General features: G+C 47.5%; 1 protein-coding gene across 3 annotated transcripts in view; it reads right to left on the bottom strand.

Moving 5' to 3' along the window:
- The window catches only part of sulf2a (sulfatase 2a), a 29508-nt gene extending 8884 nt beyond the window's left edge, over window positions 1-20624 (bottom strand). For 2 of the 3 annotated variants that reach the window (XM_084028254.1, XM_084028256.1), the window contains exons 1-2: window positions 20603-20623; window positions 224-492 (exon numbers count right to left, since the gene is read on the bottom strand). In XM_084028254.1, the coding sequence (XP_083884380.1) occupies window positions 224-425 (202 nt within the window). In that variant the 5' untranslated portion in view covers window positions 426-492; window positions 20603-20623. Of the gene's footprint in view, window positions 1-223; window positions 493-20602 lie in introns of all 3 variants that reach the window. The other variant, XM_084028255.1, reaches the window with a different exon arrangement.
- Between the last annotated feature and the right edge of the window lie 280 nt (window positions 20625-20904).

The raw sequence follows: 20904 nt of genomic DNA, 5'->3' as shown, positions 1-20904 counted from the left end.
GGCACCCAGACAATGGAAGCCATAGGCCGCCCTCGTTTCATGCCAGCAGTGGAGGAGCTGGCAAAGGGGAGCACATGACTTTGAGTGGGCCAGTTGTTATGGTGCCAAGAGGCAGCATTAAGGCTGACTTTCCCTCGCTGATGCTGTTGAGTACACACGGAGAGAGCACTCATGGGATGTGGACATAAAGCAGGGAAGGAAACATTTCGGAAAAAGGCCTTACCCAGTTCTATGTCCTGATCGTCGGTGAGGATGAGGATGATGTTGGGTCGGATGTTGCGGAAGTGGCGGTCCCTCTGCAGGCGCGACCTGAGGCGATATCCAGACAGGTAGCCAGAGCCCCGGGCAACGGGAAGGATTCCCACCAGGGCGAGAAAGAGGAGGAGGAGAGGGAGCGGGGCGGAGAGCCCCCGCCCTGCCATCATGCTTCCCTGCAGTCGCCTCTTCAGTCCGTGGTTTCACACAGAGGATTCGGTAGCACCCTCACTCGACCTGAGAGACGGGACACAGAGGGACACCAATGAGAATAAATAGCACACACACACACACACGCAAAACATGGTGAAAAATAGCAGAAGCAGGCCTTGAACACCATCACAGGGCGCTCTTCCGTACAAATGCACCCGTTTGGGCTGAGCTCAGCTCGTTAATCAATCATTAATGATGCATTAGAGTGGTGTCATTGGCTGGGTGTAATGATCTCTGGTGATGAACACATGGCTGCCAGGCTGGGGCTAATGGGCCTGGGCCCAGGGCCAGCTCAGGACTCACCTCCCCCCTGAGAGGGTTAGGGTGGATATAAGAGGTGTGGGGAGGTGGTTGGGGGGGGAGGTATGGGGGGGCAGAGGTGAAAGAGAGAGACAGAAGAGGAGGGGACGAGAGGAGGGCAATGAAGACAGGGGTCAATTAGCAGAATGACAAGACTCCAGCTCTAAAGATGAGAAAACACTGACTTCAAATTACACCTCGTCAACACGCAGTGAGAGCCATATGAAAGTAAATTTAAAAAAGAAAGCAGTTAACATAAATGTGGCAATATGAACGGGGCCAGTAAAAACAAAGTGCCTCTGGATGAGCAGAAAATTGCAAATTCTTCTCTCCTTGCCCAAGTTAAACAGAACCATTAGAGTCAAGTACGTGTTAAATAGAGCCTTTCCGTAATTAATCTCTCCATGCACTTCTCCAAAATTACACCACAATCCTATTAGTTCTCTAATAACTCTTCCTCATTAACAGTATATTGCCTCTGTATTTACCATGGCAACCGTCGTAGCAGCAGGTACCTGCCTATCTGTCACACTCCAGGGACGAAAGACTGATTTATAATAATCGTGTTCACTACATAAGAAATGCAGCAGAGAATGCAAGAAAAATGTACTATTAAATATTAGACAAGAATGGTATATTAACACTTTTAAATAAAAGTAGTTGTTATTCTCCTACTAGATATGAGCAGAGCCGAACTTTGGTGCCTATTTTATCATGAGACATAATAATCAGAGCACCGATGCACCCTTAATGACCATGATCATTAACAGGGTTTACAAGCAGCAGCAGCATCAGTGTGCCTACTGAGATGCCCCCCTGTTATTAAGGCAAGGTAGGGGGTTTGAGTGTGAGTGTGTGAGTGTGTGTGTGTGTGTGTGTGTGTGTGTGTGTGTGTGTGTGTGGGTGTGTGTGTGTGTGTGTGTGTGTGTGTGTGTGTGTGTGTGTGTGTGTGTGTGTGTGTGTGTTTGTGAGTCCACAAGGAGTATGAATCCAGAGGACGACAACAACACATCTCTCTGCAGGGGACGGCAAACACCTCCTAACGACACAGTCTGACACGGGGACGAGCAGGAAGAAACAAATCAAAGACAGCAAAAGCAGAAATCTAAAATGTATCAAACATTTACAGGAAGATGATACAGGAAGAGAAACCTCCCTCCTCAACAACACAAAGCTCCTCTCTGGTTGATGCTGTTGTCCAGATTGTGCTGATTAAAGTTTCCCCGTATACACTCACAAATACATACCACGTGTATATGAATATGAGTGTACACACACACACACACACACAGCAGCTGTGTTTGCTCTGGCTTCCTACTCCCAGAGCTCATGTGGTTCTTCCCCAGAGGAAGCTCTGGCCCAAGTGTGTTGTCCTTGCCTGCATCCTTCTATCCTCTCTGGCGTGGGATTAAAAAAACAAGACACAAGCGAGGAAATCTCGGTGAAAGGACGACGCGCATTTAACTAGCTCCGTCTGCATTCACCAAAATGGATTCCAGGACATCTCCAGCCGATAAAGAATAGAGTCAGTGTGCTCAAATTAAGTCGTCTACCATTGGCTCCTCTTGTAGAGGGGCTTGTGGCGTGGGAGGTACAGCACTTCTCTTTGATAGTTGTTTATCAAAAAGCTGATGTGGGCAAAGACCTGTCAGGGAAGAGTACCAAATATAGTACTGATTTACAAGAAGGCTGATCTATAGCGATATATCAATAGGCAAGTATGAAAATAGTGTGTTATTGACATGCTACGGCGGTGGATATTCTCTGACATTACTCCCAAGAGGCCTCCTCCTTCCCCCTGATGCCGAGGACTAATTGGATTTTCAGCTTTTTATCAGCTCTAACTGACACATGCGGTCCTTTCTTTCCAGTTTGCTCTCCCTCTTTTATCTCCCCGTATTGTTTATCTCTCCGGGTGGCAGATGCTACATGAAACCGCGAAGGAAAGAAAAAAAAAAAAAAAAAAGAGGAAGTGTTAACGTCCAAACAGACAGAAGCCATTATACCTTGAAGATGTGCGTGGAAAAAACAGAGATGGACAACCGTTAAGAAAAAAAACAGCAGCACCGTAGCGAAGCTCTTCTCGGCCTCCTTGACACGACCAACGTGATCATTTGTGAGTTCATAATGCAAGGAAAGCCATGTTGTTTCTGTAAACTCGGATGATTTAGAGCTGGTTTTTCCTGACAGAGCTCTGCCCACATCAGCTCTTTCCACAAGCTATGGAACGACAATGCTGATTCAGCCCGACAACATGGAATGAAAAGATTTTTTTTTTGCCATTTAGACAGAAGCACAAGACAACACAAGTAAATATAACTCTCAGCAAAACTTATTAAAGGCTGGGGGCTGAGGGGGAGGAAGGGCTGAGGAGTAGCAGAATATGAGATCACAGGGAATAAGCTTCTAAAAGCATGTTGTGGGAACGAGGATCATCTCAGGTTATAGTAATGCCAAGTGATGCCTGGAAGTCAGAGCACAGAAGGAAAGTTGTGCTCTTCAGTCATTCGCTTGTAAAGAGGCTCTAAGAGACAGCAGCACTGCATCACCAGATAAAAACTTAATGCCGCACCATCTTTTATTGATACGGCTGAATTATAAATGCTGTGACAACAGAGCTGGCCATGTCGCAGCATGGGCATGATGGTAAGACGGTGGCAAGAGCGAGGGGGGGGATGAAAACACACACCAGATATACAGACGGATATGTTACACTGCCCATCGACACGCATCTGTACTTTTAAGTATCGCAGTTCAAGTGATGCGATGGATGCTGTCTGATAAATCTCCCTGAGACGTTGCAGAGGCGTTAATGTGCTTTCCCCTCATAAATAAAACACCTTGGGCTTTTCAAACAGGGATAACGGTTGATTCATCCAATCTGAAGCCGCGTGACAGGGCACGAAACACACACAGAATATGAGAAAGCTCGGGAAAAAAAACATTTATTACATATTGAAGGAGGACGAGTCATGGCGCACACTTGCAATTTAATCAGCGGCGTCTCATAATACGTATGAAATATGGAGGAGAAAGCCCACAAGCTTGGAGCTCCTGGATTCTCTATCACCAAAGTTCTGAGCGAGATGGAGAGGAAAAAAAAGATGGAGAGTGTGAGGGAAAAGGGAGAGAACCTCAAGGCATATAGTTTGGGAGAGAACAAAGCCTGAGCACTACCGTTGCAGATGGATTTTTCCCAAATATAAAAACCGGATTCAAACACTGAGGAAATGGAATGAAACAGAATACGGTAGCAGAGAAGCTCCGAATCGCTCCTGCGTCGTTTCTCCGTGTATTCTAGTGCTGGAAAAACATAAAGGAAGTGGCCGGGAGAGTTTAAATAGACACATCCCGTTCTGAATGTGGCCCGCTGCAGCACTATCAAGCCAATCCCTTTGGTCATAATTGAGGCTGGCAGGGCTTTGCTAATGTGTGACTTTGTTCCCATTGGCCTGCCGAGCTCTGAACAGAATGTGCAAAATCTCAAAAGGACCCTTGAATTTACCAACAAAAGTTGGCATTCAGATGCAAATTCTGCAACGGCATGCATCTACGTGAGAGTAACTTTCTCTCAGAGAAGTGCATGTGTGTATGTGTGTGTGTGTGTGTGTGTGTGTGTGTGTGTGTGTGTGTGTGTGTCGGTGGAAGGAGGGCTTTGCAAATTCTCAATACAGTATGGAATGCTATTTTCATGATAATAAGAAGCCATCCTTCATTTATCATTCTCTCCTCGCACCAGAATCTGAAAAAAAAAAAACAGCCCCAACATCATTGTTTTCAATCTCATGCTTTTTGACCACATTTTCTGCTCATTCGACCCTCTAGTTGAGGTGGAGTCAGAAATGACTCATAAATAACCGATTTGTCGCCACACTCGGGGACAGTGGAAGTTGACATCGGCTTTTAAGGCCCCGTACACACGAAGCAAAACAAACTTTTTTTCTCCCCTTTTGCCTTGGCGTCGTTTCAAGAAAATCCCGTCCAGACGAATCCACTGAAAACGACTCAGTGCTGTAGTACATATTCCAGGCCCTTATGCGGCGCTGTTTCTGCTACAAAAATGCAGAAGAAGAGACGGAGCGTGACCAGATGTTTGCCATTGCTATGGCAACACGTGAGAGTTACGGCTAATCTCCGCCCGACCACCCGATCAATAAACACCCATAAAATGACAATTTGGCCCGTATAAATAAAACCAACAATAAGCACCAACAGCCGTCACCCTAAGGACCTTGACGAGGCGTTGTCACACGTTGGGATGGATTAATTAGACAAATAAATGCCTACATTCATAGGAAGTTAGCTAGCGGTTGTTTGTTAGCATCGTAATAAAGTAGCTTTTTTCCTGGAATATCGCCCCCCTCTCTCGGCTCCGTTTTTTTTTCATACAGCGGCCCTGATACGCCGACGTACAGACGAGCAGAATATCTGCTACGAGCACGGAGGCCGCTGTTATTGTTGTTGTTACGAGACGTGGCGGGGGAAGAAGTCAGGCTCGAGGAGCGGGGCGATGACGCCAACGTATTCGTTTCCGCCGTCTACACGAAAACGAACACGAAACGGAGGGGTGTCGTTTATTTCTTTTCCACCCTGAGAGCTGGTTTCAAAAAAGTGCGTTTTCACGCCTCGAAAACGCCGGATTCGTATGGACGGCAGGGCGAAACGCACAAGACGTCTGCGTTTACGCACTGAAAACGTTTTCGTGTGGACAGGCCCTAAGTTGACGATGACGGTGAACAGTTGCTCATTTACAAATCCATCAAATGTGGAGCAACACAATGACTTGGAGTTCTGTTTGTTTCCATCCGATGAATTAAGTCCAATATCCTGAACAGGATAAGCGGTGATTGATAAGGGATGGTCCACTCTCTATTCAGCTGTGTTATCTTTTCCAGCTCCCTGGGGAAATATCTGTCTCTTTAGTTGCAAATTGCTCCATTATGTTGGACAGCTCGGTGTTAATTATGGGATAAAACTTGCTGGGAAGCTTCGTAAAGCTGAGAGGAGATCGTTCAACGCTACCTCCTTTCAGAACTAAACTAAAACCAATGTGGTAATCTCTCCCGAGAGGACAGTCTCCTCATGACAGGTGCTTTAAGCACCCTGGTAGAACAGCTGCATCCCACATGATATGTTCTACAAATGGCCTCTAAAGTAACAGCTTATCAATAATTAATGTCAGTTTGATGATATCTAAAACAATAGCTTCTTTAACGGCCCAGCACGGTCCCTTCAAAAAAATATCCGGCCCCTTGCTGATAACCCTGAAATCATATTCAATAACTCCTTCCAATACTCTTTGGTTTAAAATAGTTCCTTTGACGAATGTGCCTTCACTTCCCCCAATAACTAACTTTAAGAGTTGAGAATGACAAGATGATAAGGCTGAGGCTGATCCCATTCACCGGGGAAGATTTAATTTAGATTTCCCCTCAGGTTCCGATAAACCTGGTCCTCTGCAGACATTTAAGATGACAGTCAGACAGAACCTGCACAGCAATCTTATGTTTAAATACGCAGACACACACAGAGCAGTGGTTAGACTTTCAAAATGAGCAAATGAGAATTGTGTTGTGATGAGGAGACTCGGGTGTGAAATCATTCTTTTTTTGCCGTTACCGTTAAAGCGTTTGCCTCTTTTCCTGTTTATACATTATTCTCCTCCCTAACCTTTAAGTCCGTGTGGAATGTGGCGCCCAGACAGTGAAATATGAATGAGCGTAATTTTAGTACTTAACATTAATCCTGCAGAGAGTCTGTGTCCCGGAGAAAAAGCTTGACGTGATGCGTTCTGACTGCAAGGCTTTTACACATTCACACACACACGGCATCTTATCTTCCATGCATATTCCATGTGTTTGTTTACACCCACCAACCAAGTTCCAAGTGAAATCTTAATGCCACAGTACGTAATTAGAGTTAAAGCCAGGTCCATGAAGACATGGTTTGTTTTGGAAGACCTTGACTGGCCTCTCAACTCGAGCCCTTTCAAAAGCCTGCGGGCTGAAGTGGAACTCCTACTGCGAGCAAGGCCTTATCGCCAAACGTTGGCGACTGATCTCACTACCGCTTGTAGCTCAATGAGAGCAAATCCAGGCGGCCGGGGGACCAACATGTAGTGGAAATCCTCCCTAGAAGAGCCACGTTCATGCTTGTGGTTTTAGAGATATCGCACAATTTCACCTTACATACATTCCTCCACGCAACGTGCTTTTTTTAATTGGTGATTTTAAGATTTATGGTGCACATAATATTCATCATTGCATGGACATAAGGTGATAAAGATACATTCTAAAGGCGGAGATGCAAAATAAGGGAAAAGCCATTGGAAGTCATCTTCTGGTCACGCTATACTGTCAGACAAAGAAAAATCAACTCAACTATAACTCTACAACCCACAGGGCCTATTATCTGTTTAAATGGTGCAAGTGATGTGATGCTGGGTGAATAGTTTGATCGAAAAAAAAAAACAAGAGGTTGAGGAAGGGAGAGAGAGACATAGACGGAGAGAGAGAGTTAGCAAAAGAAAGAGACTGTATGCTGGTGTCGGTTCAGACAAAAGGCCCAGTCATGATGTGTTCTCACTCGAGAACAAAGAGCTCTGACAGACTCCCTGGGTCTGTTCTGTTGACTATAAATGTACCCCACGCACACACACACACACACACACACACACACACACACACACACACACACACACACACACACACACACACACACACACACACACACACACACACACACACACACACACACACACACACACACAGAGAGAGAGACAGACAGACGACACACAAACACACCCACACTCGGCGTATCAGACTTCAAACTTCTCTTTCCAACAAAAGGGACATAAAAGGAGAGAACTGCAGTCGGGCTAATTATCGCCGAATCTGGAGGAAATGAGCAGCGTAGCATTGTTGTATTGTTTCGGAAATTGTTTGGCCCCGGCAGCACTAGAGGGACATCACAAAGCGATTGCCTGCCTTTTTTTTTTTTTGTCTCCTGCAGGTTTAACAAACTAACACGGTGAAGATATTCCTCATAATAAGCTTTGGATGCAGCCGTTACCACAAATAATGTCACAACTCGCTGCAGTGAGGACGCTTAAGTGACTGATATTGCCTCCACTTTGCTGTTGCTCTCGGTTACTAGCGGCAACGGAGTGGCATGCAGGGCTATCGCGGTGGTCTGCAGGTTTTTTTTGGGGAGCCTTCAGTCAGGGTCCACGGCAGGGTCACGGCTTCACCCCCCCCCTTCCTCCTCGGTGCCCTAGCAGTACGCTCCACCAGAGCCCAAAGAGAAGACGGAGGAGTTAGAGAAAACACAAACAGAGCCCTGATTGTCCCTGACTTGGGATCAACACCACCCCCCCACCACACAGCCCCACCTCCAGGGGTTTAAGACTCAGAGAATGAGCAACTGTCAATGGTGTTTTGTAAATACGTAGCCGTTTTCACTTCAGATGGGTTTATTCTGATGTCAGAGGGAAATGCGCCTGCTTTGCAGTCCGCCGGTGTCCTTGCCTTTCCTGTCCCATTGAGGTCCGTATGGGAAAGCCATTCGGGGTGCGTCCGAGAGAGCGGCACAATTGCCAGCTCCTTTGAGACAGAGGTTGACAGCTGAAACAAGTGAGCAAGCTGGTGGACAGGGCAGCCTGCTGAGTGATGGCTGTTTCTTATTGGCACTTATTGACCAGAGGCAAAGCCCCCCTACAGTGTGCCACATCGCAGCTAAATGGATTACAGACAAATCAGCTGGGGCCAATTGTTCCAGAGACCTAACTGCCTCGCCGAGACCTCCGCACAGCCAAGTGACTTCTGCATGACATTGCATAGCCGCAGCACCAATTAGACATCAGACATCACTGACAATATGAGATAGAAGAACTGCCTTATACAAAAAAAAAAGCTTCATTAGAGGAATATTATTGGGGGGATATTCATCTGCTTGGGAAAACGCAATTAACCCCCTTCGTTTGTGAAAATTAGATCATGTTCCACAGGTTCCACATTCGTTCTTAAGCTGCCATTGGTTGTGTTTTAATTACAAGCCATTTCTCTCCCATCATCAAATTAGCACCTTCAGTGGGGACTGCTCCTAATGGCCCCGACTTGATGATGATTACAGACGCTATCGGTTTCAACTTTCAGTAAACAACTGCTGCCAGCCCACTGAATAAATTACAGCCCTCATTAATCAATAGGCTGGCTGGAAGTTACAGTTCAGCTGCTGACAAAGTGATCACTTCTATGGACTCTGGGTACTTTTACTCCGCTGATAAACAATGGGTCTGCACGATTCAAAGAGCGAGGGGGTGTTTTTCCCCGGGATGATGAGGGTTTGCGGGCGCAGTGAAGACCATCTTCTCTGTTGTTAGGCGTACCCTTCGGGGGCCGGAGAGCCGACAACCACTTCTTTACTTCTTCACGCCGCCCATTTTCTGTCCTAACTCCTCCACCCCTCGCTAGCTGGCTTTCTCCTGGCCCTTTTGTCGGCGGATTACTGGGGGGGGGTTTAGAGATGCACGCACTGATCCCTCCCTCCCCTATCGGAACCACACAGGAGGTTAAGACTGGAGCACAGAGGGGGAGACCTCAACACAATGATCTGGATTACAGAGCCTTTCTATGTATGGCCACTTATATCCCCCCGCCCATTTGCCCTACACAGAAATCACCACAGAGCACTAGTCGGTGCTTGTGGTTTTCCCAGCTGGAATCTTGGGACGCATGCCAAAACCCAGAGAAGATTTTTTTTGAATCCGTAATAACAAGAGTTCAAAGTGTGTGTGTTTTTAAAAACTCTTTGTCCTCGTTTAGTTTAAAACATGTGTGACGGGCCACGGTAAACTACCACAACACAAAACGGCCGACGGCACACAAACAAGCCTCAGGTGAAACCGCAGCGATGTGTAACTACAGTCCACACACACAGCCCACATCGTCTGTCTCCTCCTCTACAGGTCGGTATCCATCTCCTTCTGCCTCGTCCCCTGGACAGCTGCCCAGACAGCCCATCTGTCTGTACTGACCCGTGTTTGGGACCATGGGGGGAGCCTAAGTGGCCCACCAAGGGGGTCTCTGGCGTTTTGCCTGCCCCGGTAATGACGGTTAAGCTGCCAGCGGCTTGCCTCACAGCTCTCAGGTCTCTCTGCGGTGTTACGGTATTGATATTGTATTGGGTTGCAAAGGGCTTGGCAGCCTTTTAATGAGAGCTCAGATTGATCAGGTGGTAGTGGCTCTTACTCGCAGATGATGCTCATTGGCTGTCCCTGCAGGCCTGAACCCCATCTGATCTGTGACTGAGGCGGGAGACAAACACACTCAAACACACACATGTACAAATGTAGAAACGTTTTTTCTTGTAACTAAAACAATCACAGGCGAAAGCTTTAGTGACAAACACACAGTACGCCCAGGTTTTAAAGAAAATGTTAGTGTTATGGGACTCGATCGGTCACCGAAATCATCAACTTTGAAAAACAACCCGCTGTAAACTTTACAAGAACATCATTTAAACTTGAAATCGACTTCTAAAGAAAAACACAGTTTTGAAAAAGTCTCGTTTCATTTCACCGTGTCGATGATGATCAAGTTGCTGTAATCTCAATTATTCCACCAAACAGAATACCTTATCAGCACTTACACAGAAAAAAAAAACACTTTTTTCAGGGGAACGGCTGAAATAACAACCAACTAATAGAAAAAGTACGGTTAGATGAGCACAACTTTAAAAGAAAAATCAAAGCAATATTCAAACATCGATTCTGACGTGAGCCGTGCGCACACGAGCCTGAATCACCCGCCCACGCACAGACGGAGGAAGAGAGAGAAAGCAGAATATCACTCCTTTATGCTGAAGATCTCTGTCTCTTCATCAACTGGACACGCAGAGTTGAAATAAACAGGTAGAGAGTCACAGAGAGGAGTAGAGTAAAAGACATTTAAACCACTTGACTGTCACCCTCTATATAATAATAATACTTCACCTTTCCGTCCCTCCTCCTCCTCCTCCTCCTCCTCCTCTTTACCTGCCTCCACAAGCTCATGTCAAGGTCACAGCAGTGGTGACTTGACTCTCTCTCCTATTAGCCCTCCATTAGGCTCCTGTCAGACAGGCAGCCAAGCTGTCGCACCCCCTGTGGTTGTGATCACGACCCCCCACTCAGCCCCCGGACCCCCCTGGGATCTACACCAGGGAAGTAACAGGATGGAGGAAGAAATGAAACCCTGCTCAGTACTCATGGGAGACGACGCCGTGATTACTTTTTTCCGGTGGCCTTTACAAGCGACGCGGCCGCGAGCCCATTCCAGGACCGCGCTGCCCATCGGTCACGCTGGAATGTGATGGAAATGCATTGGGTTTGCACGGCTGGAAATGGTACATGCGACGATTGTGACCTCTTCAGAAATGTTCTTAACTCACCCCGATGGCATCCTGCTCACCCCCGCCTCGCCTTCTCTCTCTCCCGCTCCCTTTTATTAAACATGAATTAACGGCCCCTTGATCAAGTTCATCACCCCTGTGTTGTAATTAGCGCCGTGTCAGAGCGCAGAGCGCGGCCCCCGTTCCACTAATGGAGTAATAACAACGGCGAGCTCTCTGACCGCAATCACGCCACCATACGCACCTTCAAACACCTTCCTATCAGCGCAGATGGAACATTAAGCATCAGACAGGAGAGGAGATATGGCCAGCTTTTCATCTCTGGGGGGGGGGGTTAATAACCTTTTACTGTGGATCACATTGAGCAAAAAAAAAAAAAGGTCAATCAGATTCATGAGATAAGCGTCACGGTTGAACGTCTGCACTCAATGAGCGTTGTATAGCGGCGATATCGCAGTTGTGCTCTCCTTGATGTGAAGTAAAAAAAGCATTAAAAATAAATGGGGAGTACAGCCAATTCAAGACGCACATAAAAGGCTCTGTAAATTCAAACGGCAAGCAGACGAGAGAGGGCCACACCGCCATGGAGGAGGGAGGGACGCTCTTCTACCGATTAATTACCTCTACGTTGCCGTTAAAGGCGTGTGAGACACTATAAGCAAGCAACCGGGCTTCAACGCGGAGAGAGCATATTGCCACCAGATGCCTCGCATTTCTTGCACGGTGGCCCGGTGATGACATGCTTGGTGCCATCCTGCGTTTGGAAAGCTCCTCGTTAAACGCGGCTGTGATTAAAAGCTATTAAAGCAATTATGTGAGCGGCAGGAGAGAGCGGGAGATTGGAAGGGAGTTGTGGAATTCAGATGAAGCCTCCTTTCAGCACCATCACCCCGGATAGCTTAAGTTCGCTGAGTGGTTATGCAAGTGAGTGTAGAGACACACACACACACACTCTTTCCAGCCAGCTACTTCCTTACAAATAGAGAGCCGACTTCCCAGCCGAGCCGATGGGAGCTGACACGCAGCAAAAGAATGAGCTGCTTCTGTGTTGCGACTCTAACGCTTGGCCGGGGTTGCCGAGCCGCCCTCTCTGTGTGCGGCGCCCCAGGTTGGCACACTCGCATGGGGCTTTATTGGGGTGCCGTCCCGAGCATCCGGCAGCATGCCCGATGTTGACAAAGCTCGGTATCGCCTGCTGTCAGCCCATTCTGTGTGCACCCGGCGGAAAGAATCAATTAGGCCGAGCTCACAACAGAGCACTTTAATATTTGACTTTTAATCAGCGGGCAGAAGGCAGGCTGGGGCTTGAAAGCAAGCTGGCAGTTCCCCGTCTTGCTGATGTGGAAAATGAGGGTCTGGAAAAAATGCTCCCGAAGCCCCGCAATGTGCACCCCTGAGAGGATGTGATGAATCAGTCTGGAGATGACAACAGGCTAATCTACCAGTGTTAAGGGAAAATATCTCTTTGTCACTCACAAGGTATAAAAAAAAAAAAATACCTTACGCAACCGGCTGCAAGATATAGAGAAGAAATATCACAGAGCGCTGATTGTAAACAAGCAGAGCTCCGTGGATGGGACAGCGGTTTAAGAAGAAAATGGAATTGATGAGGTCTCCATTCGGCAGATGAACTGCTCCTTTGAAGAGTTTCTCTTGAAGAGTTTTGATTTTTTCTTTCTTTTTTTTTTATCCTGCACTGCCGAAGGCCCTCTCTGCCAGCCAGAAAAAGGAGGAAGAAAGAGAGAGAGGTGAACGCTGTCCTCACACTGGGGTTTTGAAGTGGAGATCAGTCCTCACCCCTCAAACAGAATACCTTACCAAAGGCATATCATTCACCTGTCTGCTCTTGCTAGTGTCACAAAAACAAGATGGGAAAAAAATCAAAGTTCAGCTCCGTCAGACGCTCCGCCAAGTAAAGAATAACCAAACGCTAAGCTAGCGCGGCTATATTAGGAGCCGTTTGCTGCGAGTCGTTTGTTAATCAAAGAGGAGAGCTGATTAGACTCATGCATACTGATGTTCTTGCAAGCTGGGACCAGCTGTGTACATAATATGCCCACATGTGCCGAGAGCTGCTTCGTCTGCTGCCATCCGACTGTTCACGCAGGGTGACTCCCGTCGCAGCGGCAAGGCAAGCATGTGACCCTGTGTCCAGATCACGCAGATTTATTACCTTTTAACAGTGTGAGTGTTTATTTTTTAAAACTCACTGCCTCCGACTACTGAGTCAAGCATAAACCACGGAGACATAAAGCTAGCCCGAAGCCAGGGGGTGCAGGCAATTTTTCTTAACTATTGATTTAATAATTCCGAGCTTTGTAGCTTGCCTGTTAATTCTCATGACTGCTTCTCTCAGCCTCACTCCCACTCTCTGCATCGACCATTTCCCCGTGTTTTCTCTTCATAATCACCATCTGGACTGACGGCCACCGAGGGGGCATCTTCTGTGGCCACGACTCCACTGCTGTCTTTGATCATCAACTCCATCTCGGTGGGGGAAAAAAAAAAGAACAACCACAACAACCGCCGTCTCATCCGTGCAGAACGAAACGCTAATCACTGGCAGGTGGAGCAAATGAGGTGATTTCTTTACACCGACGGTAACAGCGTGATGCGGGGGTCGCCTCTGGAGGTGAAGAATCTGTCCCCCGCCATAAATAAAGCACTGGCGTTAACTGTAGCCCGCTGCGTTTAGAATCCATCGGAACAGAAACAATAATCAAGACCTGATTTATATCAGCGATAGGTGGGAAGATAGATAAATAGATACGCTCCCTGCCCTGAAGCACGCAAAAGTGAGTAAGGAAAGAAAAGGATTTTAATTCAGAGGGTGTAAAATGCACAGCCTTTTCTTCCCGTCTCTGATGTTCTGAATGGATGAATACTTAATATGCAACTTCCACATAGGAGCTCAAACAGAGCCATCTCCATTCTCTCTGGTTTTTACATGTTTTTTGAATCTTGCACACATTCCGGTTCACCATCGAGTTCAGGTCCAGATGCCGCTCCTCCCTCACACGAACCCCGAGGACGGTGACACATCTGCTTCAGACGGAAAACGCCGTGACGAAGTGTGGGACGCGGAGATAAACAGCCGCATGCATCACGTCAGTCAACGCTGCATTCACACCAGGTAAAACCCACGTTTGACTGATGCTCCGACGCCTGCGGGAGCAGGAAATAGTTCAGGAGGTGGTTTAATTAGACCCGTGCCAAAGATAGAATTAAAAATTGTCACATTTTTAACGTAATTACTCCTCACCCTGAAGAACATTTTTAGCAACGGTAATAATAATTACTTTTCTGTGTGTAATGCCGTGTAAGCACAGCACGCTTACAGTCAGGCAGACAAGTAGAGCTTTATATGGCTTTAAACCAGATGTCTCAAGCAGCTGAAGCACAGAAAAATCCATCCCACCGTTTCCAAACACCGTCTCCACGTCTACGACAGCCTCAGGTTGTAATTTTGTAAGCTACAAGGCTGTGTCTGCCTTCCAAGACAGGTTGACGGGAGTGGAGATGTCTGAACCGTGTTCTGATTGGACAGGTGTCAGTTTCCCGCCGTACACATCTGAGCTGAGCCAATGCTGCTTTGACATCTCCGTAACCGCCGTGTGAAATCTCTGCCTTAATCTCTCTCTACCGATGGCGCCTCTCTGTCGTACAACGCCATCGCGCCCAACGCCGCCGCCGTGCACGCACAAACGGACCCGTCTGGTATGTGCAGCTAAGAATACACTTGAAAACCATATAAGACCACTTGTAACTCACCGCCAAGGCACGCCTCTGAACCCAGCTGCGCTCGGGCCCGAGCCAGCTCCACCAGCCATCAAAGGGACACCTGTCCCCGTCTATCTATCCATCTGAAGCCATGTAAAAGCCTTACACCGCTGTCACGGCTTGCTTTTTCACTGTAAAGCATATTCATAGATAGCTTTTGAAGCCAAGGACACAACAGGAAGGAGTCGTCTCAGTGGTGTGAGAACAATACGAACCAGCAGAGGCATCCTTTATTTCTGACAGGACTTTATTTGGCCAGAGATGACATCCAGATAAACGTGCAGCATCCAGCAGACACCGCAGGCTGCAAATGGCAAAAGTGATTTACCTGACTTGTCTATGGCTAAACTAAAGGAGTGACAGATTTAATATAAATAACCGGAGAGGGGGGGGGGCAGTGTGACAAGCGTGGCAACTGAGAGAAAATGCGACACCTGGCCTTGTCCTTGATGTGAATAAGAGGATGATACATCAAAAAGTGACAGGGCAGAAAGATGGCTATTACCCAGGCGAGGAGGACGATGAAGATGAAGAGGGATAAAAAGGAGAAAGTGACTATTTTTAGCGGCGGAGTAAAAATACGCCAGGGATTTGTTTTAATATTCCTTTTCCATAACGCGCTCCCGTGTTAATGAATCACATTTTATTAGTTGCAATAATCTCATGTTCTTGGCAGGATGGCACCCAAAACCGTAATGGCGGCGCGTCGGAGCGTTCCAGCGACGAGATCAAATGCCCACGTTCAAATAAAAGCAATCAGCCGACTCCGTCCTCCTCTGACTGGGATGAGATGGAGGGAGCCATCTGTCTGCTGATGGTGATGAAGTTAGACCAAGAGGGTAAACGAGCGGAGCCCGAGGATGTCTTCTCTTTGATTGGCTGCATTCTCCCCGTCGGGCAGGAGGCTGATGGATTTCAGCGTAGTTGGGAACCGGGCTCCGTCCCGGTTGATCCCTCGTGCCGGCCCCATCCCGTTTCCAATTAAGAGTTCGCTAAGCCGACACAATGGACCCCTCCTAATGAATACCACCTTCCTGCCAACATCTCAATGTTTTGCATTCACAAAGCAGCCCGTCTCTGCTGCCGTTCCCCACTGCAGCCCTCGTTCATGCTATAGGTCACGTTTGAACAATAACGTGTTTTTATGTTTGGGTGGGGCGGGGCTAACGTTAACGAAGGAATCCCACAGCTCGTTAACGCTTGGAGTAGACCGTCCAAATCTCTGTACACCGCTGTGAATCCACGGCTTCACCAACGGCCAGATTTTTAAGGATTAGAGCGAATTGAGCTACTTTGGATGTGGAAATCTGTGATGTGTCTGGGTGTCAGACGAGGGAGATCAAAAGATTCATTAGATTAGAATTAGATCAAACACAGTCAAGAGTTGTGAGGACAGACAGAGGGGAGGAGTGTGTGAGAGACTGAACGCAGGAGCCAAAACGCTGTCTGAGTCAGAATCAATTTAATTGCCAGGTACATACGCAGATACGAGGACGCTGCCCCGGCTTTGTGGGTTTTTTTCTCCAGAGCTATTGGCGCATCAATCTGGTGATTTGCCCACTTTGAGGGCGCAGTCAGAAAAAAAGAGGGAAAAAAAGCAGTTCAGACACAGGTCGGTTGTGCCCTGATTCACCCAGCCTTAAACCTGTAATCCCAGTGCTATGGTGGAGTGAGAAAATCCAATTTCAGAGATGTGTAATTCCATAAACCTTATTAGGCACAACAATAGCTGCTACACCCTGAGGGAGAGGCGTGAGGGAGGGGTGAGTGTGTGGAGGTGGGTGACCGGGGCCAAACACTGGTACGGAGGAACGGTGGAGAACAGCAGTGGAGACGTAGTTACCATCACTATTGTAGGATTCTGTTTTCATGTAAGATTACTATTATTTTTTGAATACGTGAATAGAATTCCAGAATAATCTGTTTTCTATGGTTTGTCTTGGTGTGTCCTACGATCACCACTGCATCCTGTATTCATTTAGTCGGAACATCAATGGGCCACTTACATTGCTGTTATCCAAGTGCTTTCATTGATTGTTTGCCTAAATCCAGGAGAGTGGCTTGTGTGTGTGTGTGTGTGTGTGTGTGTGTGTTTGTTTTGCCCCACTAATGGACACGATCTCCACACACACCTCGGCGAGCGCCGAGCCACAAGCAGTGGAGGAGACGCGATCATAAAAGGCAAGCAACACAGACAGGATGAGTAGGGGGGAGTGGACGTCAGGTTGATCAATAAACACAGAATATAATCATAATAATAATAATAATAATACATCCGTTTTATACAGCGCTTTTCCAGATGCTCAAAGACGCTTTAGATAAGCAACTAAATCCAAACAAACAAAAACAAGTTCAAAGGTTAAAAGCAAGAGAGAAAAGGTGAGTTTTTGTATTAACATCCACGGTGACGAGTCTTTACTTATCAGACAGAAAAACAATTTGGGTTTTGAACCGTTCTCTCCCAATCACTGCTTTTCACAACCGCAGTTAATTCTGCTCTTAATTATTCACAACTGGAACAAAACTGTTGCAAAAGGCCACCGATAACCCCGGGCTGATTAGAGGAGACGAGCGGAGCGTGGATTTAATACAGAATCCGGAGATATAGCAGAATCTATCTGCTGTATCTCCTGGGACGGGTAGGGCAGTGAAGCCTGTACTCTCTGGCCAGCAGGGTGTAATTACATTTCCCCGTGGGACACCTCCGCTGCTGCAGCTCAGCCATACAGAGATGGGGTTGAGATTGAAATCTGATGGCACCCCGAATACCGCAGTCCGCACGTGAACGTGGGCGATCTCACGTATACCCGCCGTGAAACGGGACACACAGACGTGTAATCACAGGCACGTAGAAAACGCCGTGCGATGCGCCGCTCCTCGTTTCCTCCTCTCAGCCGTAGACCGCTCTGTGATCTCCTCACCGTTAGGAGTGAGAGCTGTCGTCAAAGAGCACCTCTCCATCATTAGAGAGGAGCAGCAGCAGCGAGGCTTCCACACTGATCTCCCGATGCCGCCTCATCGAAGGCTCATGCATACAGATGAACGGGGAACATGTGACTGCTGCTTACTGTCAGACTACTTGTTCTATAGGAGCCCTGTGTCTGATTCACTAGTGATGCCTCCAGGTTAATTAATGCAAAATGAAATGTGAATTAGAGTGACTATATATGCAAATATAGTTCAATATCTATCTATTCAAGCAGCAAGATTACATCATTGCACCAGTAACTCTGAAATATGACATTTAATTGCTTCTTCACCTTAGATACCATTTTGTGTTTACGTTTTTTTTCTTCTCAAACTAGTGTCATCTTATTTATGTACGCCCTTGAACCCCCTGCTCTCTTTATTCTCCATTTCTTTGGCTTTTTCTGGTGGAGTGAAACCCTGTAACAGTGTGTGGCAGGATGATATGAGTGCCTCGTCTCCAGCAGATGAAGAAGCCGGTACGACAATGTCAAGATGTATTGGAAAAATATGTTTCCATCAGCCGTTTCCCTTTTCAGCATGCCAAACTTTTCGACATCACCCAAGCATAACAACTAAGTTCAGCTTTTCTGATGTTCCTGGTGTTTTACGGAGAAGTTAAAAATGTGCTTAATAGCAGCAAGTGGAGCAGCTGCAGCTCTGAGAGGGACGGATGAAGCTAATGGGACTCCCTAACTATGCTGTCTAACCACAAAAGGTCAAAGCGCCGGTAAACGCTGGCGCTGCCTAAACCGCCTGCGGGCCCGTGGAGACCAGTGAGTGGTGTCACCTTGGCGGCTGCCACTGATATCTGCCACCTGTCACCACACCGCCCCCCCACAGCCGGGGATGTGGCGGCCTGGACAATGGGTTTGTCGATAGCGCCGCTGAGAGTGGCGATGGGGAACATGTCCTCCCCTTTCATCAACAGCTTGAGTCAACAGCTTCGGCGTGCGGCATTAGCATACGATCCATATTCATGCCGGTGTCTCCCTTCAACTGCATCGCCGGCCCTCCTGCACATTCTCCACTCATTTTTTACAAACGGAATGTCAAGCGCCCCGGGTTTTTTTCCCTCCGGGAGTCCCACATGGCCTCTCATGAATTCCCCGCACGGCCGCCGCAAACAACGTCAACAGGTCTCAAGGTCGTCACTCCCACTGATCGTGTGTGTGTGTGTGTGTCTCAGAATAAGTGCATGGACAATAGAAGCAGAAAAATGGCAATTAGAGAAAAGATGTGATCGAAATAAAATGGTTAAGAGTGTAATGAGGTGTGTGTGTGCAGTAGGAGTGCACCCATTGTATGTTTGTGTATGATTTGCATGCACTTCCCGTCCCGTTTGTGAGTGCAACCATGCAATTACAGCTGAGTGTAAATATAAATCTGTTTATCCACATCTGGGCGTGTGCATGTGTGAGAGTGTGTAGCCCGGCAGCTGCAGTCCTAACATGCCCGGGGACTCGCCGACAGGTAGACTAAGCAGGAGCATCCTCCTTCAGTCCGCTGGCATCTCGGTGAGGAAAAGAGGCCAGTTGATGTGGGGGTTCGAGCTTCCATGGCAGAGTGCGTTGTGATAAATAATGAATGCGTTCAAGAACATACCTCTGAATCTCTTCCTTTACTTTCCATGCATCCCCTCCATCCTCGCCTTCTCTCATCCGTCCACCCACACCGCTACAAACAGCACGGTGGCGTTCAGCTGCCTCTGTCATAAATATTTCAGCCTTTAGGTCAGCCCCCCCCCCTCCTTCCACTCCACTGCTCTTAAACACCACCGCTTGGTGATGACACAGCCTTTTGACCCATAAAGATATTGACAAAACACTGATAGTGAGTACATTCACTGGGTGCAGCCTGGTAGAGTCAAGCTGCCTTGGCTTCTATAGGAGTGGTTGCAACTGTTGAAATGGCGTCTCCTGCCTCCTCCTCGATTTCAACCAAAAAAAAAAAGGTCCCCACAAGGTAAACAATGTCAAACTGGACCGTCGGCTGCCTTTTGGGAAAAGTAATATCGTCACCGTTGCTGTTCTTGTTTTTGCTCTAACCCACACACACACACACACACACTCGGCAGCAGTCAGGATTATATTTGGCTGGGAAAAGAAGCAACGCGGAGACTATGAATGTTCCATATTTCAAAACGCCACACACGTTGTGAAACAAGCAGACAAAGAACACTAATCAAAATCCAACACCAAGACGGACCAAAGAAGCTGCACTGAATGGATTCTAACACAATCGTAATGTAATCATCGCCCGACTGGAGGATGCTATTGTGTAGAAACATGAATATCACTTAAATGACAGACACAAAAAAACACATCCGGCGTCCAGCCCAGAAAAAAAAAACTACTAACTTGTTCCACCAGATGAGCAGCAGCTCCTGTCCACGCCGGTCTGATTCAGATTCAGGAGAGTCCGGTCATAAGCGAGAGGTCTTATCTCTCTTACTCTGATGAGCAGCGCCGTTAGCAACTCCATGCATAAATCTCAGAGGCGAACAGAAAGGATCAGAGCATTCAAGTGTAAACTAGGGCAGAGCTTCGGCACTGTACCCTCTGGATGCGCTAACACTGGCAGCAAGTCCTGGGAAGGAACAAACGAGGGACACGCATGCGGCTCTCCGTCATCTATCACAATCCCACACACACACACACACACACACACACACGCACAGAAAGACAAATCCACACACCTGCTCTGGCCGGTCCAGTAACCATCCAGTCCCGTCCGGTCTGCTACGGTCCTCTGTGCTGGCGGAGTGAGGAGCTCGTCTAACCCCCCACGCAGCCCCGGTGCAGACAGCTCACTGTTATAGATGCGCTGACAAGTGAAAGGAGGGAGGCGTGGTTTCACGGGAGATAAATAAAAGAGGGAGGGATAGAGGGAGGAAAGAGGCTCCCTCAATCTACAATTCAATTTTGCCCTCACTCGTTTTGTTGGGCAGCCTTCTTTAATTTCTTTTATTTTTATATTTTCTTGTTATTCTACTGCTCC

The sequence above is a fragment of the Eutrigla gurnardus genome (genome assembly GCF_963514095.1).
Source record: "Eutrigla gurnardus genome assembly, chromosome: 2".
NCBI lineage: Eukaryota > Metazoa > Chordata > Actinopteri > Perciformes > Triglidae > Eutrigla > Eutrigla gurnardus.
The sequence above is the reverse complement of the archived record's forward strand: the minus strand, read 5'-3'. Positions and strand labels throughout refer to the sequence as shown.